The 24,708-nt window shown below is 45.8% G+C and overlaps 2 protein-coding genes across 17 annotated transcripts; one reads left to right on the top strand and one right to left on the bottom strand.

Moving 5' to 3' along the window:
- Nucleotides 1–475: 475 nt before the first annotated feature.
- LOC123046141 (inositol transporter 4) lies at nucleotides 476–22,724 on the bottom strand. Of its 2 annotated transcripts, XM_044469431.1 has the most exons (9): nucleotides 22,595–22,724; nucleotides 22,144–22,221; nucleotides 20,392–20,533; nucleotides 3,777–3,932; nucleotides 3,528–3,598; nucleotides 3,069–3,404; nucleotides 2,590–2,697; nucleotides 1,803–2,405; nucleotides 476–1,711 (listed from the first exon to the last, which is right to left on the bottom strand). In XM_044469431.1, the coding sequence occupies exons 3-9, from the start codon at nucleotides 20,504–20,506 to the stop codon at nucleotides 1,217–1,219; spliced, it is 1,884 nt and encodes a 627-aa protein (XP_044325366.1). In that variant the 5' UTR covers nucleotides 20,507–20,533; nucleotides 22,144–22,221; nucleotides 22,595–22,724; the 3' UTR covers nucleotides 476–1,216. The 2 variants fall into 2 exon arrangements, with proteins under 2 accessions (XP_044325366.1, XP_044325367.1); XM_044469432.1 differs by lacking the exons at nucleotides 20,392–20,533; nucleotides 22,144–22,221; nucleotides 22,595–22,724 and adding an exon at nucleotides 4,574–5,046.
- On the top strand, nucleotides 16,737–24,545 carry LOC123046142 (uncharacterized). Of its 15 annotated transcripts, none has more exons than XM_044469435.1 (9): nucleotides 16,737–17,306; nucleotides 17,432–17,722; nucleotides 17,933–18,122; nucleotides 18,232–18,322; nucleotides 18,622–18,804; nucleotides 18,959–18,962; nucleotides 19,059–19,108; nucleotides 21,067–21,175; nucleotides 24,287–24,545. In XM_044469435.1, the coding sequence occupies exons 3-9, from the start codon at nucleotides 18,108–18,110 to the stop codon at nucleotides 24,315–24,317; spliced, it is 483 nt and encodes a 160-aa protein (XP_044325370.1). In that variant the 5' UTR covers nucleotides 16,737–17,306; nucleotides 17,432–17,722; nucleotides 17,933–18,107; the 3' UTR covers nucleotides 24,318–24,545. The 15 variants fall into 15 exon arrangements, 5 of the variants coding, with proteins under 5 accessions (XP_044325370.1, XP_044325372.1, XP_044325368.1 ...); XM_044469434.1 differs by having other exon boundaries at nucleotides 16,739–17,306; nucleotides 17,432–17,711; XR_006421983.1 differs by having other exon boundaries at nucleotides 16,744–17,306; nucleotides 17,432–17,711; nucleotides 18,644–18,804; nucleotides 18,915–18,962; nucleotides 23,138–24,545.
- Nucleotides 24,546–24,708: the final 163 nt, after the last annotated feature.

The following is a 24,708-nucleotide window of genomic DNA, read 5'->3' as shown; positions in this document are numbered from 1 at the left end:
GGGGACTGACTGGTTCTCCAGGGTACTGTTAGTACTAGCGTGCTGACAGGAGGAGTCGAGCAAGGAAGAAAGCGTAAAGAAGTTAGTACTAGCGTGCTGACAGGAGGAGTCGAGCAAGGAAGAAAGCGTAAAGAAGCATAGAAGAAAGCGTACAAGGATGGCGGGTGAATCAAACCGTGTAGTGGGCTAAGTGTACAATGTGTGGGCCGTGGGCCGGACCCAGTGTGCAATCGAACCGTGCAATATATAAGCAACAGTCGTCTCGTGTAGCAAGCCATCGATGAAATGAGATCAGTCTGAGCCTCTCGTCCTTTTCTTATCTTCTCCTCTGTTCTTTTTTTATCTTCTCCTGTGTGTCGTCTTCTACCTCCCAACCTCACCTCTGGATCCATCCTTCATCCGAGTAGAGAAGCTCCAGTCGCCGGCGAAACCCTGCCGCGGCTAGGACGTGACACACTCCTACACTGAAACAAAATTCCATTACCTGTTCTAAACACAGGGAGGTAACTCTTCTTTTTGCAGGATACAGGGGGTAAACTCTAACAAGTACTCCCTCGGTCCGAAAATGCTTGTCATTAAAATGGATAAAACGAGATGTATTTAAAACTAAAGTACATCTAGATACATCCTTTTTATCCATTTTGATAACAAGTATTTCCGGACGGAGGAAGTACTGTACTAACATATCAACAGTGTGGTAACGTAGCTACTCTTTTTCCAAGGAACCAAAAAAAACTGCCGTTGGCCTCGTCTCGTAAGGGGATTAACTCGCTCATCGCGCTCACTGCCTGGTCCATTTGAAAGCACCGCAACGCTGCCGTCTTCGACAATGCCCGGCCCTGTAATGATGATCTTGCTCGCACAATCAAAGATGAGGCCCGCTTGTGGGCACGTGCTGGAGCAACTGAGTTAGCATCAACGTTCCTGTAACCTAAGATTTATTGTAGCGAGGCTGAGCACCCTCCCCTCTGCTCATATTGCACTCTTCGGGTCGCCTTCAGCGCACGATCCCTAGAGTTGCACCCTGTACTACCCCCCCCCCCCCCCCCCCCCATATCAATGAAATGATACGCAACAATGCGTATTCACCAAAAAAAAAAAACTGCCGTAACGTAACTAGAAATGACTAAACGCAACGGAGGCCTCTACACGCTAATCTTGTGCTGTAAGACTATTGCTACTTAGAGAATTCAAACAGCTACCGTCGATGCAGATTTCATAGCATAGCGAGCCCACTCTCGCGCCCTTTTGTCGGTGCCTCGGGGTGGTACCGCTTCCAAGGCCTGTAGTTCTTGCTCCCAAGCATCTTCTCCACCTCCTTGAACTGCAGGCCCTTGGTCTCCGGCACGGTGAGGAACACCACGATGAGCGCCATGAACGAGACACCGCAGAAGAGTAAGAAGGTGGCCGCCGAGCCCAGCGCCTTGGTCAGGGTCAGGAACGTCTGCGTCACTATGAGGTTGGACACCCAGTTGGCCACCGCGGCGATGCCGCCACAGAGTCCCCTGAACCGCAGCGGGTATATCTCCGAGTTGACGATCCATGGCACGGTGCCCATGCCAGGCGAGTAGGAGACAATGTATGCGGCCAGAGCGAGCAGTGCCAGCCACCCATACTTGTTTGGGCACCCTTCCGAGTATAACTCACGGTGGTCGGCATGGCACACCCCTCGCGTTTCATTGTTCATTGCCACGCAAGCGCCAGGAAGAAGCTGTGCATGGAAAGATTTGCAGATCATGAGCAATTCTTACAAAAGAATGACACCAGTTTTACAATGATGTACAAGAAGGGATCGAATTTACCGTGTTTCCTTCATGAGCACAAAACCCGCACGTGGATGCGGCCCTGAGGCAGTCCATGCAGCTCCAGTGGACGTTGGGGTCGTACTCTGGGCACGTCTGGTTAGCGAACGGACGCGTCTCCACATCGCTGACAGGTGGGGCATTGTGCGCGGCTCTGAGGAAAGTGCTGCCAAGCACAGCGAGCCACACGACAATGCCAACAAGACTGAGGAGCATCAGGCGCCTCCGGCCGACCCTGTCCACGAAGAACATGCTCACGATCGAGCCGATGGCATTGAGTCCTGAGGTGATGAGTGAGAGGGCCATGGCCGTGTCGTTGGACGCGAAACCCGCCAGCTGAACGATCGTCGGGCTGTAGTACATGACGGTGTTGATGCCGACAAACTGCTGGGCGACCTGCACAATGACACCGGCCATGAGGCCACGGCGGACAACCTTGCTTCCAAATGCTTTCTTCAGCTTGCCAAATACGCTCTGCTCGCCTATGGACCCCTCCAGGACCATCTCGTCTTCAACTAATTTTCGCAAGGACTCAATCTCTTCTTCCACCTCATTTGCAGGGTAAATCTTCCGCAGAATGGCGGCAGTTTCCTCTTTCCTGCCCTGTTAGCCAAGAGAACGAAACCTTTTAGAAATTTTAAGCACATTTCTTTTGAAAAGGCATACTGCCAACATTTTAATTTCTCAGCAACAATTTTCTAAGACATTGTACTATGTACAGACACTAGGCTATGTGACAATGGTGTTTTCCAATAATCTGACAGCTCACTTGTGCAGAAATACTGACCTGCCTGTATAACCATCTTGGTGATTCTGGGAGCGTCAACATTAGTACGAACTGAAGAAGGGCAGGGAATCCTGCAATGCCAAGCATCCACCTCCAAGTTCCCGGCACCTGACGGAATTCGCAGAGATATCATTATTGCTACTATTTGGTGAAAAGATTTGCTCATGTATCAAATAATGGAACTTATTTTTTTGAAGGAACATGGCAGTAGTTCTGCCTTTTCATATTAGAAGAGGGAAAGGAACCAAGGTTCCAGGTGTTGTATACAGCGGCCAGAGCCCACACACACACTTAAAGAAACAAAACTCAGGAAATCCAAAAAGGAAATAAAGACACTAAAAAGTAACCCCCTTGAACATTGCTATTTCATCTCTAGCCATAGCAGCGACAGTCTCAGGGGAGCATCTCTTCCCTTCAAAAGTCCGCCTATTTCTCTCTTTCCAAATAATAATGGAACTTCAAAGTCAGTCATCTAGTACCTTGGTGAATGCCAGATTAATAAGGTATGCCATGAACTGCCCTCCAGTGATAAGAAGGCCATTTGTGCTCACTAGCGCCCCTCTTATTCTAGCTGGGGAGACTTCGGAAATGTACAGAGGCGCTGTCATGGAAGCCATTCCAACTCCAAGACCAACAAAGACCCTCCCAACAATGATAACAGCAGGTGATGGGGCAAAGGCCATGACAGCGGCACCTGCAAGGAACAGAACATCTGCGATAATGAGGGAAGGCCTCCTTCCAAATCTGTCATTCATCCAGCCACCAAGTCCAGCTCCAACAATAGCTCCAGCTACAACCATACTCACTATTGTTTCCTGCATTCGAATCAGCCACACCATGAGATGTTATAGCTACATGAGTAATTTACTTAAGGGCTTAAGATTGCAGAAAATGAAGTTGAACCAGATTGCAAAATCCATTAATATAACCACGCGTACCCTTAGAGTAGTGTTCTTTTGTAACTCAATAAAATCATCTCGGATGAACAGAAGTGCTCCAGATATGACACCTAGCAACAAAAACTATATGTCAACAATGAGACAAATTTGCCATCAATTGCACCCCCAAAGTTTAGCTAAACATATATAGAAGAAACATAAGCATCATCATGGTACCTCAGCAAGTCAGCAGTAAAAATAGAGATCAGTGTGCCTGTATCTTGTGACGTGTAAGAACATAGTTCATACCTGTATCATATCCGAAAAGAAGACCGCCGATGCCAGCAGAGAAAACAAGTCGAAGAATATAAGGCTGGCTCCAAGTCAGGCGTAAGCACTCCTTAAACTCGGCCTTTCCAGCTACACTGGCACCCCCTTCCATTGCATTCAACGGCCCTTGTGCACCTGACGTACGTCCAGAAGAGCTTGGTCACGCACTAAGAAGAAATCCCACATGTAGTAGTATAGACAATACAATACAGGCTTTGGGCTAAACAAATACTACGTATATGGTTGCTAAACAAAGATAGAAGGGATTACTGAAATTTTAACAACTAGAGTAGTAAACTATTTTGTTCATAAATAATAAACACTTCTATTGGATCACAAAATCTCAACATCAACATCAGTGAACGCAAACTGAGAAAGGAACCTGGACAAACATTGGGTACTAGAAACTGACATTCATGGGTGGACAGGGACAGCCTTAAACAATGCCACTTTAGGCTCGGCCAACAGAAAAAACAATGCTACTTCAGGAATCTACTGGCCATAAATCGAGAAGATGGAACCAAATCCCGATATGTCCTAGCAGATCCTATGATCGTGATAAACGAAACCTCAATGTACGAGAATCTGCCTAAACAATGATATAAAACCAAATTTATCCCCTCAAACCCCAAACCAATCTCGCACTCAAGACCCCAGGGCCAGGGGCGGATCCAGATTCTAGACTGTGTCGCGGAGGCCGGTGGGATTTAACCAATCGCCCGATTCGGAAGGGGAAAAAATCGTCGAGAAAGTTGAGAACTTTCTCAGGCTTATACCTCAGCAACCAATTTCCAGAACTGCTGACGGGGCAGCAGCGTCGACTCGGCGGGGCGGAAACGGGAGGGAGGCGCGCGCGTCAGCGGCGAAAGGGGTTTGCCGGGGCTGCGAGGCGTCGGCGGCGACGGGGGAGACGAAACTAGGACCCGGCGGCAGTCCTGGGGCGCGGCGGTGGGCGGAGGAGAAGTGTGGGAGAGATCTTTATGGCCGCATTGGGCCTGAGTGGAGCTTGGGTGGGCCGGGAGCACGACACAGGTCGGGGGGGAGGGGGCGGACGGGGCGGCGGGGAGCGAAAGTCGGTGGCGAGGAGCGATGGATTTTTGAAGCGACGATGGACGGGAAGTTCGGGGGAGTCCACCACGGGTCCGACGCCACGGCGGGCAAGTGGTGCGCGCTTGCGGTTGGGTCTTTTCTCCGGAGAGGGCGGGAGCGCCTCCATTGCTGTCATGCTGTGTGTGTGACTGTGCGTGTTGTGTGGGGAAGAAAGTGAAAAACATCCCACGGCAGCGTATTCGGTGCTCTTGCTAGTATCTTGGATTTGGTGTGTGTAGCGTGCTTCCAAATCATGCTAGCATAACAACAACAAAAGAAATAGGAGAACCAATTCAGGCCTCCTTTGGTTTACATATACTCCCTCCGTTTATAAATATAAGTCTTTATAGAGATTTTACTATGAACCACATACGGATGTATATAGATGCATTTTAAGTGTGGATTCATTTATTTTGCTTCATATGTAATCCACCTTGTGAAATCTCTACAAAAACTTATATTTATGAACGAAGGGAGTACTTTGTAGGAATTCGGACGGCTATGAATTTGTAAAATTCATTTGGAGCCGTTTGGTTTGTAGTAGGATAGGAACCAATTATTCGCATTTCAAAGAAAAGAAAACATTAGCTTAGATCCGATGAACAAATTGTTATCATATGATTCGAATGACATCTCTTTTTCTATAGAAATTGAGATACATGTTATTTTTTTCCTATGATATTCTTATCCTATGAACTAAAAGAGGCCGATCGCCACGATCTACATCTAAGGAAGCGCAAATACGCCGGTGGTACATCAAATTGTGCTGGATGATCACTTTGATGCCTAAAGTCAAAAAAATATGTGAAACTGATATGCTCAAACTTGACTCATGGTGTAAATACGATGCAACTTTTGTTTGAAGCCCGTCAACGATACATGTGTGGTGTGCTAGCATGGTGCTCGGCTCACTATCAATTACTGAAAGGGAATGGAGGGCGGGAGCGCCTCCATTGCTGTCATGCTGCCGTGTGCGTGTGCGTGTGCGTGTGGAGGTGGGGGGGGGGGGGGGGGGGGGGGGGATAAAGGGAAAGACATCCCACGGCAGCGGTGCTCTTGCTAGTATCATGCTGTCATGCTGTGTGCGTGTGACTGTGTGCGTGTTGTGTGGGGAAGAAAGTGAAAAACATCCCATGGCAGCGTATTCGGTGCTCTTGCAAATCATGCTAGATAACAAAAAAAGAAATAGGAGAACCAATTGAGGCCTCCTTTTTTTTCTCGAATATGCACGAGCGTGCATATTATATATTAAAGAAGAAAGGCAAAGAAAGCCTCCACATCAAGTTACATGTACAAGCCTACGTGGCTGAACACGCACCCACTCCACTCACACTCACTTATTCTACTCCTCGCCCATAGCCCACCTATACAGTCTACCCTGAAAGCTATCCATCTCCCTCTTGATAAGCCCTGCCATAGTCCACGATTTGGCCTCAGCCTTCACCTTGTGTATGAGCCTGTGGACCAATGAGGAATCACCCTCGAACACAATGGCATTTCGATGTTTCCATAGCTCCCACAGCACTAGCAGCATCACCGTATGCAAATCCTTCCTGCTTGTTCCTCCATCCGCATTTCTGCTGCAAAGCCATTCCCCCAGACTGTCGTCCTGGCTCGGTTTCCAGTCCGTCCTGTCAAGAGCTTCTCCCACCTGTGTCCACGTAGCCCTAGCGAAAACACATGTGAGCAAGATGTGGTTTATCGATTCTTCTTCTTGATCGCAAAATGGGCACGAGTCTTGGTGCGGCAAACCCCTTCTTGCTAGTCTGTCCGAAGTCCAACACCGATTCTTGAGAGCCAACCACGTAAAGAATCGACACTTCAACGGTGCCCGTGATTTCCACGTGAGTTTTGATGTGGAGACCGTCTCGCGTCCCGAAAACCTGCTCGCATATGCCGATCGCACGGGTGAACTGGCCATGCTTCTCCCAGGACCAGGCAACCACATCTCGTTCGCCGACCCGCGGCTCCCAAGATTGTACTCTCGACCATAGCTCAAAAAACTGGTACATCGTGGCCTCATCTAGATTCGGCCCAACCTGTCGTGCCCACTCTCCACTAGATGCTAGCTGCCCTAGGCTCGCCACCCGCCTGATCCTTTGTGGGATCCTTTTGTAGACTTCCGGTGCCAGCTCCTGCACCCTCATACCATCCAGCCATCTGTCCTCCCAGAACAAAGTGTTGTTCCCATCTCCAGTCTTAACTCTAGTGCTGCCTTGAACAGTTGCATGGATGCATTAGGCACCTTGATAGTGAATTCACTCCACGGTCTGTTCCCATCGGCCCGTTTCAACCACGGCCATCTTGCTTGCATTGCGATATTCAACCATTGAAGATTGGGTATCCCCAAACCTCCTGCCCACTTCGGGGCACACACCACCTCCCAGGCCACCGCACAATTGCCCCCATTTGCTTCCGTCCTCTTGCACCACAGAAATCCACTGCATATTTTGTTCAAGGCCGCAATAGTTTTCATCGGCAGGTCGAGAGCCATCATCGCATGTATCGGCATAGCACACAACACTGATTGCACCAGCATCAACCTCCCGCTCTTCGGCATTAATGCGGCCTTCCATTTTGGCAGCCGGTTCGCCAAATTATCCACCAAGTACTGTAGCTGTCCTGCCGTCTGTTTTCTTAGGGCAAGGGGCAAGCCAAGGTATTCGATCGGGAACGATCCCACCGGACAGCCCAACTCCTGACTCACCCACTCCATAGTGACTTCATCACATCGAATAGGTAGTGCTGCTGACTTGGCCATGTTGATTCTTAGGCCTGAGGCTTCTCCAAACAAGGCAAAGAGCGCTCTGCAAGCCCCCAGGTCCACTCTATTTGGCTTCAAGAAAAGTACCACATCTGGAGGAGCCGTTCACAGTTGAGGCCTCCTTTGATTTACATATATTTTGTAGGAATTCAGATGGATATGAATTTGTTAAATTCATTTGGAGCCGTTTGGTTTGTACACGGGGATTTCTATTCATGTGTAGGATAGGAACCAATCCTTCGCATTTCAACGGAAAGAAAACATCAGCCTAAACCCGATGAAAAAATTGCTATCATATTATTCGAATGGCATCTCTCTTTATAGAAATTGAGATACATGCTATCTCATTTTTTTATGATTTTTCTGTTCCTATGATATTCTTATCCTATGAATTAAAAGAGGCTGATTGCTACGAGCTACATCTGAGAAGACGCAAATACACCTGTGGTACATCAAGTTGTGCAGGATTATCACTTTGGTTTGTACACATGGATTTCTATTCCTATGTAGAAAAGGAACCAATCCTTCGCATTTCAAAGGGAAAAAAACATCAGCCTGGACCCGATGAAAAATTGTTATCATATGATTCAAGTGACATCTCTTTTCCTACAGAAATTGAGATACATGGTATCTCATTTCTATGATTTTTTTATTTATATGATATTCTTATTCTATGAACTAAAAGAGGTCTATTGCTACTGTTACGCAATCCCGGGTCCGCTATCACCAGTGTTTCCGACCCACATGCGTAAACCAGGCCCAACCGGAGAGCAACATCGACTTATGAAATGCCTTGGACCCTCTTCCCCCAAAAGACTAGCCTGTTAGGAGGGGACACCCCCGCCCTTATAAGTCGTGTTATATCTCCTTCCACAACCGATGTGGGACTAAACCCAACAATCTCCCCCTCACACATCGATCACCCATGGGCCCGCTAACAGCAGCATTTCCAGCCCACCAACCATGACCGACCATCCGTGAGTTCACCGAGATTTATTCCGAGCACCTGGGCTCTGATACCAACTGTTACGCAATCCCGGGTTTGCTATCACCAGCGTTTCCGACCCACATGCATAAACCAGGCCCAACCGGAGAGCAACACCGACTTATGAAACGCCTTGGGCCCTCTGCCCCCAAAAGACTAGCCTGTTAGGAGGGTATACTTACCATTTGTTGGAGTTGTGTCAAATATAGTGTACAAGGTAGATTACAGTTGGACTTGTAGTTGTATTGTGTTTACAGGATATGGAGTCGTGTCCAAGTAGGACACTTGTATCCTAGGCCTCTCTTATATAGCGGGGGTAGACACACGATGTAACCTATGCCAATATAATAGCACGGGAACGCAGGGGAAGCCGGCGGCATGTGCCGGTATCCAGGGCGACCGGGTGCGGTATTGTAGCGGTGTCAAGGGAAGGAGCACCAATAGTCAGGCCCCGAGGATGTAGCCATATCAGTGAACCTCGTTAACAAATCTCGGTGCCGTGTTCGCGTGATTGCTTGAGCCTCGGATGATCAACGGTATGTCTCGAATTTATTCTAACAAGTGGTATCAGAGCAAGGTTCGAAGAGACCGTGAAAATTGATCTAGAGGAGATGCGACAGAGATCGAAAGTTTATCGTGTGGCTGAGAGATCGAAAGTTGCGGCCACAGACGGATAGCGACTGGTTTGATCGGGATCGACGACAAGATGCGATCTGCACGGACGAAGGGCAATCGGAGAAGCACGCAGCACGTGGCCGGGCGGCAGCATGGTTTTGGTCGAGCCAGACCGAGCAGGCAGCGCAGAAGGTGGGCCAGCAGCCGAGGCGACAACGCTTCAGCGGCGGATTGATTCGTGATGGGGGTAACGCGTACATGCAAAACGCTAGGGCAGGCGGCCCTGGCTGTGTACTGCGAGGTGCGCGTCCAGGTGGATCAAAGCGCACAGGAGGCTGCGGTGCTGGTCGTTGTTGACGTGGAAGGCCATGTGAGATTTGTTTATCTACTACCACTATAAAAGAAAGAGAGGTGCAGATCTAAACAATTTTATCCGTTCATCTATAATATCTGATGGCCCATAATCCTCCTGTGTTTAACACAACAAGCCACGCATTAAGCCACTAATCCATCCATCCTCGCTAACCTGCACCAAAAAAAATCACTCCCAACAACGCACGCCCGCACGACCTCTCCCCTCTCCTCCCAACGCCCGCACGACCTCCCCCACCCCCCTTCCCCCTCCCAACGGACGCCACACCACGGGCGGGCCTCCGCACGCCCATCCTCCCCGCGCCGTTCGCCACCCTGCCGTCGCCGCTGGAGCCGCCCGCCGCAACGCCACGGGAGCCGCCCGTCGCGCCCTTCGCTGGGGGTCGCCGCATCCTACGCCGCGGGAGCCGCCGCCCGTCGCGCCCTTCGTCGCGGGTCGCCGCGGGAGCGGCCGCGCACGATCCAGCGGCCTGGCGAACGCGGCCGCGCGCGATCCAGCGGCCCGGCGGCGCCCTCATCCCTTGCCACTCCGGTCGCAGGTCTCCTTCCTAACCACGAAGTGGGTGCACGGGGGGTGGGCTCCTGCGAACGCAGCCGCGCTCCAGCCCGCGGCGCGGCGGTGCCCGCTCCGCGTCTCCTCTCCGGCCGCACCGGTCTCCTCCCTAACCATGAAGTGGGTGCACGCAGGGCGGGCTCCGACGAACGCGGTCGTGCGCAGGGTGAGCACCAGCGAACGCGACGGCGCCCGCATCCCTCGCCTCTCCGGTCGCACGTCTCCTCCCTTCCTAAGAAGTGGGCGCACGCGGGGTGGGCTCTGCCAACCGCGCCAGGAGCTCTGCTTCCGCAACGGCCGCATCTACATCAAGCTCGGCTAGCACATCGCACAACTGGTACGGAACGAAATTCTTAACTCTGTGGATACGCCTGAATTCGCTTTGGATTCATGTCAACATTGCTCTTAATTGTTTGTATGTTAACTTTCCCACTTCTCTTTTCAGCAGGCTACTTGAATTTTAGGCGAGACGGCAGGGCTCACAAGCATAGCTGTAGCATTCCTGAATCTCACGTACACAGTTAAGAAATATTCTCCCGCTCAGAAAGTCATTTTTGTGCACTTGTTTTCTAGCTAGCCGCTGCATCCTTTATAGCCGAGAGAGATCGTTTTACTGCATGATGTTCAGGTGTAGCTACCATTAGCCTTACTGGAGCAAATCAACATTTCACAGGAATTTCATCATAAACATCGGACCCACATACACTCGAAATATAACATTCTTCTCTGGAATTTGAGTTTTTTTCAGACGGTTATGATAATATTTATTTGTTATGATAATATTTTGTCGCTTGTATTTAATCCTTGGGGATTATGATCTTTCCCATTCTGAGGAGTCCAATTGATACTTCCCATTATTTTTTAGAAATCTATCACATTATTTTCTCTGGCTACGCTGCACCTAGCTACCACATTTTAAGTAATATTATGTCTTAACATCTGAGGAGAGAAGGAATGAACCAGGGTATTCATGTCTTAACATGGATGGGACCGAAACTTGCTATTATGCACTTGGATTATGTTTCTTTTGTTTTTATTTTGCTAGCTCGTAACGTATATCATTTAATTTCCGGCTCTACCACATGATTTCATATTAATATCTGGTTGTAAGCATCTTTTAATTAAAAAACGTGTTTCTGGATCTCCTTTGATATTGATATTAGATTTATTGCCATCAGTTTACTTGGCACAGATAAAATAGTTCTCAATTTTGTGCACAGTAGTATACAATCATGTGGCACTCAACAAAACGAGGCGTATCATTTTTTAAATTATATATAGAACTGAATCACATTTAAATCGTGTAATGGCAGTGTGTTCGTAACCCAAGTTCTCCAGGGACAACGACGAATTCATTAGTGCACCGCGACAGCCGCCGTATCCATCGACTGTTGTTCGTGCTCGAATCAGGGCGGGCCAATTGCCCAGATTTCACTCCCCATGGTGCTCCCAAGCTGCAGCGACAACGCTTTTTGTCCATCCACCCCTTTCTTTCCCCCACGTCCTACAAGGCTACAACGCACCCTTGGACTGTATTCATGTGGTAGTGCCTCAAGCTTACGTTATGTGTGAGCGTTTGGTTCATTGGTTGGTTTCCAGTTATGCTTTGGGAGGCGAGATTGGGTTCAGACGAGTTGAGCTACCTGTTCTAATCACAGAGGCTGAACTGCGAGTTTCAGAGGGCAATGTGCTACATAATGGTGTGATCTATCTATTTTTCTTTTCTTTTGATGATAGCAATTTTTTGTTCAGGCGAAGGCTTTTGTTGATGTCCCAATGTGAAGGTACAACGCTGGCTCATATATCTTCATATTTTATCCTGTCTACAAATCTCCCAGATTTTAGTTTCCACTTGCTTTGAATCAACGAAAAGGAGACATCCAATAATTTAGTTCCCCCTTCCGTTGTAGAGTTGATGTTTCCTCTTCCTTTAAAGAGTTGCACAAGATTCATCCTGGACCAAAGTTTGTGGAATATTTTCCAAAAACCAGTATAAACAAGAACCTATTATGAGATTATTCACATGATTTATCATAGGGCAGGTATAGATTTGGTGCTAGGCACAAGTGAAGAAATAGAAATATTTTCCATCTCCATGCCATCTGTTTCTTTTTCCTTATAAAAGAACTTGTTTGTTTTCTAGATTATGGTTGTTCGGTTCATTGTCCCTGCTCCCTGCACCCACAAAGGTCAGTGTTCAAGCAACAATCTTTAGCTAATATACCTTTTGACATTTGCAACCATAAAAAAAAGGGCAACCTGGTGCATGTAGCTCCCGCTTGCGCAGGGTCCAAGGAAGGGTCCGACCACTTTGGGTCTATAGTACGCAGCCTTTCCCTACATTTCTGTAAGAGGCTGTTTCCAGGACTTGAACCCATGACCTCATGGTCACAAGGCAGCAGCTTTACCACTGCGCCAAGGCTCCCCTTCTGACATTTGCAACCATACCAAGATTAAATTATAAATGAGATGTATTTGTAGTAAATTCATGGCCCAATATTGCAGATGCAGCTCACGAACAAATTTATTATTCAAGCACGGTTAGAGAGCACCCTATGAATCGACTGCACCATTTTGAGTTGCTTTATTTACGAAGGCATTCATGCTTGATCATGTGGAAAAAAATGTTGGCATGCAGACCCGCAGGAGGCTATAAGAAAATTATCTAATGACATTGCAAAATCTGATAGAGATTGGCTTGTCAGGAAGTGTTCTTGAACAAAGAGATTAGCATAAGGAATTATAAATGTGTTCTTTTTTTGCAGCAAACCATTTTGATAGGTAGTTCTGGTAAGGTAGTCTGTTTTAACATTCTTTTGCTCAGACCACTCTCTCATCCGCACTTAAAAATCCATAATCTGCTCATTCTATTCAGAACATAGTCTGTTTTAACATTGTTTTGGGAAAGAGGCATGAAGCACACCATGTAACCATTACTGTTCATGCTAATTAGAAGAACGAGAAGAAGAGATGTCTAATATCGTATTAAAATCTTGTGTGATGTTTTAGAGGATGGCGAAGGAGGTGCAGGGAGCTGACGGCCTGTCCGTGGTGAGGAGGTGATGGAGAAACAACCCCACACTTGATGGGTAGGTGCAGGGCGGGGAGGGTGCCGGCCAGGAAGGTGACGCTGCTGTCAGCGGCGAGGTAATCAGGAAGGCGACGATGCTTCCGTGCGGCGAGGGGATCAGCCTAGGGATCTGTTCCTTTTTATGGGATATATGTCTCTTTTTATTTGCGTGGCTTGCATTATGCGTGATTGTAGGGGTTTTGGTGGAGTGTGCCTGAGTTTGTATCCTCCTCTGCGGTGGAGTGTGCCTGAGTTTGTATCCTCCTCTGCGGTGGAGTGTGCCTGAGTTTGTATCCTCCTCTGCGGTGGAGTATGGTCAGTCAATGTAAATCTGAAAGTGCACACTGGAAACATATTACATTAACACTAGCCATTAGATTGAACTCAGTGGGCCTAATCATGCGGCACGTTTAGTAAAGATTATGTTTGATATTTATAGCACATTTACATGGTAATCTTTGTTTTTTCCAGGAATATATTGGGCTCATACATGATGGTCCCTGATCCTGGAAAAATGAACAGAGAAGACGTTACTGATTTTGAATAAATTATTTTGTAAGGTTCACTACTACTAAAAATATTTTAGTACTGTAGAGGAACACCGTCAAATGTGCTTTGAGTTGTGGCTGCTCATATTTCAGGCATTTACAAGGCCATCAAGATGGTCAAAACAAAGATTCGTGTATCCATGAGCGCTTGTCAAATTTATGCAATTTTGTACATGAATGGGTATCTTTAAGAATGGCTTCAAAGTCTATATCTGAGATGACGGCTCTCGGCAGAAGGCGAGGGCCCGTCTATTAGATGGATGAACACGTTGTGGCCTTCTATTCGTTAGCATTTGCGGAGAGCAGGCTCTCGGCAGACATCAGTGAGTAGCTCAGACTTCATATGAATAATCAACTAAAAGAATTTTCTGTTTATATTATGTAATAGGTATCCACGCATTTTCTGTTTATATCATGGATGTATCTTCGTTTCTGATTTTTTTTGTTTTGGACAACTCAAACACCTTGTTTAATACTTTCTTCGCTCAGACTAACTGTTGTTGAAACGAGTGTATCTAGATACACTCATTACAACGAGAGTTAGTTCAGGACGGAGCTTGTATTTACAAGCCTTTTTTGCCAACTGTTCAAATAAGCTCTTATTTTGTGTAAATGGTCAAACAATGCACTTCAAATAATTAAGTTGTTATCCCATGAATATTTTGGAAGATGTTGTACTTATCATCTCAGATAATCCTTATTCATTACACAGACTGCATTTTCATTTATTTGTTTTCAAGAATAGCGCATATTACATTTCTGTACTACTATAGATGTTTGATATATTATGCGTATAGACTAGCACATATCACAATTCTTTGCAACTATAGACTAGCATATCACATTTCTTTGCAACTATAGATGTTTGACATAATGCGTGTTAGTATATACGTGCGTTGCACGTGCAAGCTTACTAGTAGCAAAAAAAAGCACGATGTCTACACAATGATACGAGCGTGCGTGTTTGTCCTGTCCTTTTGGGCTAGAGATGCTTCTCTTTGCTGCTACAGGGTACATGAGATGCACTAGCAAATAGTGATGAGAAAAAATAATTGTGCAAAGAATTCTTCGGGTCAGGTTTGCATGGAAGTTTTTTTTGTCAGGATTGCTGAGAGGGCTCGAAGATTATTTGAAGTGGAGGACTGTGTCGTGCTGGATCAGGCAAACACATGGCGTCAAGCAAGGCACAAATGTGCAGGCGGACACTGCGCATGGTGGAGCATGGTTGCAATCGAATAAGTTCGGCTGGGTCGGACTAGATGGTCTGACGGATCGACGTAAGCCGGTTGATACAGAAGACGGTGGTGGGATCGGCGACGATGACATAGGAGCGTGATGTTGATGGTGACCGACTTCTGGGTGTGGAAACACGTGGCGCGGGCCCCGAGGGCTTGTGTGGCTTCGACGAGACTATGGCGCGGGGTTGATTCAAGACGGTGCACATGAGAGCTTGGAGTCGACGAGGCGCGGGGTGGCAAGTACAACCACCATGGAGTCATGTTGAAGGTGAAGCTGGATTGAGGGGCTACGATGTAAGGATCCAGGGAATTAAAGCCTATTCAGCAATGCGGAAAAAGCAAGTGACACGTAGTTCGGACTGGAGCCCAGTGGTCTGATGGAAGCGTGAAACTCGTCACCGATCGGCGATGATCGGTGGTACTCTGCAGTGGGGGTTGAGTGGTGTGGTTTCGCGATCCTTGACTCGACCGAGACAGCGGAGGCTCGACGCGGTAATAGCGGCGAGGCGTGCGCTATGCACGGGACATGGAGACGGGCCAGGGCTCTGGTGGTCATACATGTGATGAGACAACTGCGAATTTGACTCGGAATGACTACAAGCAACGGTGAAATTCTTTCAAGTTTCAGACGGACGGTCAAGAAAGGAGCGGTGATGTTGAGTTCAGGTAACTCTTATGTGTGACACCCAATATGTGAGTTGTTCACTTTCACACAGGTCAGTGATCGGTGTGTGATGGCGTTGACGGATACTCCGGAAGTTGGGAGCACAATGTAGATTAATGAGGAAGTTAATTTTGCTCGAGTGTTGACTGTGATCAAGAAAAAAAGGGACTACAAGTTGCAGTTGAAGTCATATGGAGTCTTTGGAGTAGCAGCCGTGCTCATGGGATAAGCTCAAGTCCAATGTACATGGAAGTTTGACGCATTGACGAATTCAAAGTGGTGGAGAATATTCGCCAAGGTAGAGTTTGTTGAAGTTGTGTCGAATATAGTGTACAAGGTAGGTTACAGTTGGACTTGTAGTTGTATTGTGTTTACAGGATATGGAGTCGTGTCCAAGTAGGACACGTGTATCCTAGGCCTCTCTTATATAATGGGGTAGACACACGATGTAACCTATGCCAACATAATAACATCGGAACGCAGGGGAAGCCGGCGGCATGTGCCGGTGTCTAGGGCGACCGGGTGCGGTATTGTAGCGGTGTCATGGGGAGGAGCGCCCATAATCAGGCCCCGCGGATATAGCCATATCGGTGAACCTCGTTAACAAATCTCGGTGCCGTGCTCGTGTGGTTGCTTGGGCCTCGGATGATCAATGGTATGCCTATTCTAACAGCTACGAGCTACACCTGAGAAGACACAAATATACCTGTGGTACATCAAGTTGAGTAGGATGATCACTTTGGTGCCTGAAGTTGAAAAATATGTGAAACTGATGCTCAAACTTGTCCCATGGTGTAAATAGATGCAACTCTCGTTTGAAGCAGTCAACAATGCCTGCGTGGAGTTTTAGCATGGTGTTCGGCCCACTGTCAATGACGGGAAGAGAATGGACGGGACATTAACATCGCATTTAAAAAAAAACTCCCAAACAACATGAATTAGTACCAAATCTAACATATAAAGACTGCTAGAGTACCCGCCTAACCAGGGCACCTGAGAGCGCTAGCGATTCTGGATCGAGCGATCATTTCACCATCGTACTGTTTTTACCGCTGGCAGTCGTTGGGCCGTTCGTTCTGGTTGCACATAGCCAATTCCATTAGGAGTCAATGACATGTGGGACTCATTGAGTGTAGGCCCAAGCAATGAAGTGAGTTTGTCTCCTGTTCTGGGTACGAGAAAACCCGACGTGCGGAGTGCGCGGTGAAAACCCTAGCCTCCAATCCCCTTCCTCCCTCGAGCCCAGGCCTCCACCCACTCGCCTCTTTTCTCATCCACCGCCTTGCACGTCCTCCTCCCCTTCACTTCTCAAGCCACGCCGCCAACCATCTGCGCCCCACGACGACGGCGACTTTGCTGCCACCCCGGCGGCCGCGGGGCGCAGCTGGCCTTCATGGGCCGCATCATCGCCACGCTCGACCGCAGCTACCGCTAGGGCCGCTCCCACGCGCTGCTCGAGTCGCCCGCCGGCACCGGCAGGTCGCTCTCCCTCCTTTGCGTCGCGCTGGCCTGGCAGCGCCACTGCCCAGCTCGGTACGCCCCAGCCGCCAACCCCCCTCCTCCACGACTACGCCTTCATCCCTGGCAACACCCGGCAGCAGCCCACTACTGGTACTACTACTTTCCCTCTTCTCTTTCCCCCATCTCTCTCACCGGTTCTTGGATTGAGGAGGCGCTGCTGCTCGTTCTGGCTTGGTTTGCTCATTCCCATGGGTGTCCCGGTTCTTGATGTTCAGACATTCCGGAGAAGGCGGCGGCTGCCAAGAAGAAGAATGCGCCGACCATCTACTACATCACGTAAGATCTGCTCTCAAATGAACTGAAATGATGGGGCAATCTTGCCAGCCAGGTTTCTTGGCTGCTTGTCTTGGATCGATTAGATGAATCCTGATTGATTTCATTTCCCTTCAAAAAATCCTGATTAGTTTCTTGGTTCCATTGTCTATCGGTTGCCGGAGGACGCACTGTCAGATAACCCAGGTGGTCATGGAGCTGTGCAAGACGATGGCCATCTTGGTAGCTAACATGTTCTCATCTCAGTGCACCTCCTGCCTCTTTTTTTCTCATTCAGAAAAGGAAATGAATTATTCAACCAATGTTAAGTAGAAGTGGCAAAACTGACGCCAAGCCATGTATTTAATCATCATGTAGTAGTGGGTGTTGAGGGGGGGGGGAGGCTCCAATATTCCGAATTTAAAATGCATGTAGTTTAACCAGTCAGTAATCATGCAATGCAGGCCTCAAGGAAGCACTATTGCATCAATAAGACCGTATGCATGGCTAAGCCAATTGACGAGGAATTGTGACATACAAGACACATATATTTACTAATCATTTGGGTTCTTCATTGTAAACCATTTAGTGAGACCTTTTCTCCATCAGCAAGAAGCTTCTAGATGACAAAGTTCAAGGATGCCCAGAATTCAAGTGAGTTTTCCTAGCTTCTTTCACGCGAAAACATATTTAACCTTGAGCAAATTTCCCCCTTTCCCTACTAATAATGCGAGGAGAAACATGTATTGGTGGGAATGTACAGAAACTGAGTCATCGTCCATCCCTTCGGACCGATGGCTGCTATGAAGTTCCTGATATTGAGGATCTTCCTAGGGCCGGAACACAAGTCAAAGGTTTATCTATCTCTTTGTTTACATAGATTTTCCATGAATCCTGAGGCACACACTATGCCACCACTGAATTTTGAAATCTATTCTAATGCCACCTTTCTTTTTAGTTATTTATAGGATGTCCATATTTTGCTGCACAAACCATGCATGGCAAAAGCAGCACAATTGATTTTCTGCCCATATAGCAACCTAATTAGTCCAATTGTCAGGAGAGCAATGGACATTGATATCATTGGCTCAATTGTTATTCTTGATGAAGCGCAGTAAGCCCCTGAGTCTGCAGACTCATGATTCTTTTTCAGTGTCATTCAATGGTTTCCTTAGTTGCAAGACAATGGCTCCCTATGTTACCGATCCGGTGTTGCTGTGCGTGAGGACGGACATGGGGAAGGTGCAACAAGGCAGCGCTCAAGTTGCAGTGGAGTGGAGTCGACCATCACTACTGACCGCTGCTCGGCGATCCTCGCCCCTCACCCCCCATCTAGGTTGCACATCTTTGGCCTTGCCATCTTCTTCCTCCCAGTTTTTCCTCTTGATTTCATAGGTTCTTTGAAAACCTGATTTTGATTTCTTAATTTATGTTTTTCTTAACAAGATGTGGTTAGGAACTAAATCGACAAGCATCGATATTTTTGTTAGGAAGGTAACACATCTTCCTATACTATATGTTAGTGTGATTCTGTTGCTTTCTAAACCCAATTTATGTTGCTTCATCTCACGGACGAGGGGTCGGCTACAGGAGCGCTAGGAGCCTAGGAGTGGAACACGATTTCCTCGAATCTAGCCGAGGTGCTCCTCTCTCTTTGCTTTTACTTCCTCCATTCACATTTACTTATATGGCTCTGTTCTGTTTGTGATGTTCCCTGCTTGGTTTGGCTTCCCTTGATTGATGCTAATTATTCTGTGCATTTTCTTGATGGAAGCTGCATTTTATTTACCTTTCCGTATTGTGAATGCTTTGTAGATTGACATTATTGAAGCAAAGACCATGTTTAAAGAAATGCTACAGATGGTCACACGTGAGTAGGCGTCCTGATTAGGAATCACGTAACTAATTAGCCTTGGTACCCCAACCCAATATATTCCGTTAATCAGTTGTTAACATGGATACACCGAGCCAAATTATTTATGCTAGATCGGTTTGTGTATTTTCTTATGATAGTTAGATTCAAGCTTTGCCTGTTGTACTTTGGATAAAATGTGATGTTGTCCTGTTGAGATTAAATATCCAAACTACCCATGTACAAAACTGTTAACATTGGTATATTTTAGCTCGGACTAAGAACAACTATATGTGGTTAGCACTGGTCTGTATACTCAGTTACAAAATTGTACATATGTTCCAATAACAGTTTATGAAACTGGAGTTGATGGTATTATACTTTATTTTCTGAACATATGGAACTTTTAATTAAGGAATACATCCGAGGAGTCTTGGCAATGGATTTGGCCTGAACAAGTTAAACAGTGAATATTTCTGATCCATAGTGTAGAAACCTCCTTTGTTTGCTTTGCATAGATATTGATCAATGCATACTTAGAATATTTTGTGAGGTATCCTGATTTGCATCTCACGGGCTGCTAGAGCTGTTCAAGCGGTTGTGTGCGTTCTACTTTCGGTAAATTTGCTATCTATATATTTTGTACTTCATTTAGTTTGAATAGGTATCATAACAAGGCTAGGTTCAGTAACTATTTATTTGCCTTTTTACTTAATGCCCTGGTGCTCACGGTTTAATTGCTATAGTTGCTGGAGCCGTTGGCCATTTATACATAATAGTGTATACATTTATAATGTCGATCCTTGCTCATGGTACACCTTTCTTGGTTTTCTGGTGTCAAGAATTAGCATATTAACCATGAGAGTAGGCCTTGCATTGACCTCACTATTGACAACAGATCCGACTAAAATCACCAACCTGATCTTAACGGTTATACTATGGGTTTGCCTTAGTTGACCATCTACTGTTCCTCATGCAATTAAAAAAACTCTTGCAACTGTAGTTTTATTGCTAACTAAAGGGATTCAGTTGACTGTGAGAGCAGAGCATAACAGCAAGAGGGGAACTCACTCCTCAACACGGCGACTTGCGCGGGCGTGAGCTTCGTCCCGAACCTGCTGATGGCGTTCTTGTAGCTGTAGACCAGAGTCGCCTCAGCCTTCTCTTTGCTTGGAAAAGAACCCATCGTAGACTTCACCCAGCCTTCTTGTAGCTGTAGACCATCATGTCATGTAATTACTTGCAGAACAACTATATTGTTTTATTGAGATTGTAAAGTGGAAACGGTAGAACTCTACAACTTCTCTGTTAGTGTCGTTTGATTATTTACTTTCTCAAGTAGTCTGGATATAGTGTCATCGAGGTCTTAAGTATATGCACAAAGATATGCAAATTTTAAAAATGGCTATGGTATCCCACATTTGTCAAATCCTCATATGTTGTTGGTTGTTGGTAGTCATGCTTATGTGCATATACACTTTATTAAATATATACATGTCGTACACACCCAGAAAGCTTTTCTGAACAGACTAGGCTTTTAGTACCCCGTTTTCTTTGCAATGATTTGGGTTTCTTCTTGCTTTCATTTTTGCCTCTCTTCTCTGCTGCAGCTCCGCTGGTTCTTTGTTGTTGCCGCACTTTGGGTTGACTTGCCATGGAACCATTTGGCCGACGTGTCTCCATCACCATTATTTGCTATGTTTTGGATTTACCCACTCCCTGACTGCTGCATTTTGCCTCCTGTAGGCCTCTGCTTTTGTCGTCATCTTCCATCGGTCCAAGCTGCTACTGTTCGCTCCGTCGGCTTGCAGTTGCTTCTGGAGCGTGCTTCAGATTCATTGTGCCTCCTTCCAATGTAAGTTCTCTTTGCTTCCACTGGCTTTGCATATGCATGTGTGATGTTTTAATTTATAGAGTCCAAACGAGAACAGAGGAGAAGTGTGAAATAGATAGAGTTTGTGCTGAGAAGTTCATGGCCAATTCATGCAATATTGGCCATGGCTACATGTTTGTTAGTCATTTGGCTGGGTCAATCTTATGTAGGGATTTTTTTTCGTGAATGAAGGATATGGTAATAAGAAATAGTAAGTGTAGTTCTGGCATATGTACCTGCACATTTCTTAAGAATCAATCGTAGTTGTTCTTCAATAAAGCATTCATGGAATTTCATTTCCAGTTTCAAGTATTAAAGGAAATGGTGGATTAAAGAAATAAGATTTTGCTTTTGTGGCATGCAAATTTAAAGAAATAGGTGATAATGTTGAATTACTTCCTTTCATACTTGGATCTCGCTAGATTATTTATGTTCCATTGGATTAAGCATGAGATTATCTTTTGATAGTTTTTTTGCACTTGCTCGACTAACAAAGCTTGCACCTAGGAGCAGGTCTGGTCCATGCTTTAAGGAGGTTAAGTTTCAGTAGTCCAGAGAGTAATTGCTAACATTGTTGAATTTGACCACCATCAGATAAATGTTTGTGTTGAAGTGGTAGCCAAGACAAACGCAGTAATCGAATCAAGAAATTAGATGATAGGACCGAAGATTGGGGACAAAATAACTCAAACCAACAGACCAACCATGAGGGTTCTATATATACGACAAATGAGTAGTTGACAAAATGAGGTGAGATGACAGGTAAATCAGAACTAGTGGAGAATAATGCATAAAAATGTAACTTGGGAATAATGAAAGAATGATGAAGATATATTATCTTGGAATCTCAAAGACATTTACAATTGCTGCATGCAGAAAAGTTCATTTCATAACAGTATGAATAATGTCAAACATTTGTTGCCATCATTAATCAGATAAAAAAATTATACCTCCAGGACGGGATAAAACCGGGACAATATCTATGTTGATTCTTCCCCTATTCGCCCTTTTCTGATACCACGTTTTTTCTGAAAATTGTAGAATCGAGTGAATAACTTGTACTGTAATATAAGTATTTAAAGGCTATATGTTTGGAAGAACTAATACACATGTAAAATAACGCAACGGGTTACTTTACGTATTTCAAATTTCATTATAACATAGGCAACACATATTATTCACTGCGATCATATCATCGGCAGATAATCTGGCCAACTGGGAAAAAGATCTCTTACTGAATTAGTTATAAAACAACAAATTAACAACTGACTGATTGTAGAACTGAAGCAACAAGCCTCTAATGCAGAAATTCTTAGAAATAGTGTACTGTACATTATTGCCAGTTTTTATATTCAATTGTCATATCTGAATGTAGTATGCTTAAAATTTTGCATATGCTACCTGATTAGTTAGTGTAGACATGAGAGGCCTGCACTTCTTGTTCCATTTTAGCTCTTGAGAATCACATGAGACTGAACTCCTCTTCAATAATAACTTCTCCAACATCCTTTTTTATGAAGGAATACATCATCTTCGAGAAGATATTGTACCATGTTAACTCTTAGATTCACTCACAACCAAAAGCAACAATCTAGAGCAAAATAATACTCAGTTAAATCAGCTTATCTAACAAAGCCCAATAACAGAACAACTTATGAAGTGACTTGAAAGGGAACATTCATGGTGATTTCTCAGTGAGGGACACATTGTGAAGCTGTCCACAATATGTGCGATTGCTATTAGTGCCAAAGGTTATGTTGGTTGATGAGCTTGAAATTGTGCTCCATAGAAAAGGGTTGGCCCCTGCACTTGCTTCATTTGCTTTAGGCACAGGTTGCGGTGGGGTGTCAGCTTGCTTCCCATAATGTCTTTTACTGACAGCAGTTCCTTTGGTACCAGTTCTTTCATTCTTGAAAGAAACTAACCTTCTTCTCTTTGGCATAGGTGCTAAGAAAACTTGAGCTTCATGATTTGCTCTTGGATCAAACTGAAAATTAATTTCAGTTGAAGAATTAGTAGCATGTATCCTCTGATTACCAACAGGGAAGAACTGCTCCAGTCGAAGAGCAGACATTATTCATTGTGCCAACAGACTGCCTGGAAAGGAAGAAATCATATGAAGTACATCAGCACCCATCTTATCACCAGTTGGGGGATTGTTTTTTCTCTCCTCGTCAACAAAGCTTGCATCAGGCGGTCGGGTCGGAGAGAGAGACTTACCTGGAGCTGTACAATCACACAGGAGAGGGTGGAGGGGCTCATGGCGGCGGCGAGGCAACAGGAGGAGGGAGGGGCCCGGTGTCGCCGACGAGCATGCCAAGCTCGAGCGCCTCCTCGAGCACTTAGGCGACTGGATTCGAAGAAGGAGCAGGGCAGAGGAGAGGCGTGGAGTCCTGCGCCTCCACGTCCGCCTCCGATGGAGCCTAGAGCGCGCTGGCGCGAGCATGCCGAGCTCGAGGGCCTTCTCGGCCACTTCTGCGGCCAGATTCAACATGAGGAGGGGGGATCAGTGGCTGTGAATCTCGCTGACCGCCGGCTATGGAGGGAGGGAGCTGGTGATGGGAGAAATGGGGAATGGGGGAGATGTGACGGGCGGTGGAGAGGATGACTGCTGGTTTTTCAGTACTACTGTATTAGGAAGTGACAAGAGCTTGTCAATTAGTGGGAATGGATTCGTAGGCGGTGGGAATGGATTCTGGACGGCTGGACCCAAACAAATTTTCTTTATCTTCTACAAATAAAAAGAATCGATTATTTCTTCCAAACAATCCATTATATTTTATCAGACGTGCCTCATTCACCTGTGTGGGTGCGATTTTTCTTTTTTCAGGGCTTGTTACAGTCATGACCATTTGATAACTTTAAAACTATATTATATAACTATCTATAAAAATGATAAAAGAAATTATGTAATATGTTTAAGTTCCGTAATTATGTAAGTTATCTTGCGGTCCATGGACGTTAAATTTTAAGGAATACTTCACTGGAGGTATTTTGTTTGACACTTCTACACAAGTATTTTTTGTTGTGTATCATTAACTTATTTTATGTTGTATCATTATTTCAAAACTAACTCTGGCTATTACTTTACAGGATCATATGCCAGATTTCAGAACAAAACTAGCTATCATTTAGTGGACTCGAGATTGAATGGCGATGATATAAAAAACTGAGACTTGAAGATGACAGAAACAACACAAATTCCAACGGATTGTATGATTCTGGATAGACCTCTAAGAACATGGAGACAACATAGATCTCACTGTTTATTTATTTATCTAAGGACGTTAAATTTGTTACCATATGTGTTTACCCACAACCAAATCAAGTAAATTATGGATTTTCTTTTCAATGTGCACATGTATTCAGCGGGTCTATGGGTCCACTATTTCATAGTAATCCCTAGGGAGCTGGTGGGCTGTCAAGTTTTTGGCCGATTTCATGTTGAAAAGCTTGACCTCCCTAAACCAGTCTACTTCACACTTAGGCTTGAGCAGGGTGGATATATGTTAGTA

The sequence above is a fragment of the Triticum aestivum genome, chromosome 2B, assembly GCF_018294505.1.
Source record: "Triticum aestivum cultivar Chinese Spring chromosome 2B, IWGSC CS RefSeq v2.1, whole genome shotgun sequence".
Classification (NCBI taxonomy): domain Eukaryota; kingdom Viridiplantae; phylum Streptophyta; class Magnoliopsida; order Poales; family Poaceae; genus Triticum; species Triticum aestivum.
The sequence above is the reverse complement of the archived record's forward strand: the minus strand, read 5'-3'. Positions and strand labels throughout refer to the sequence as shown.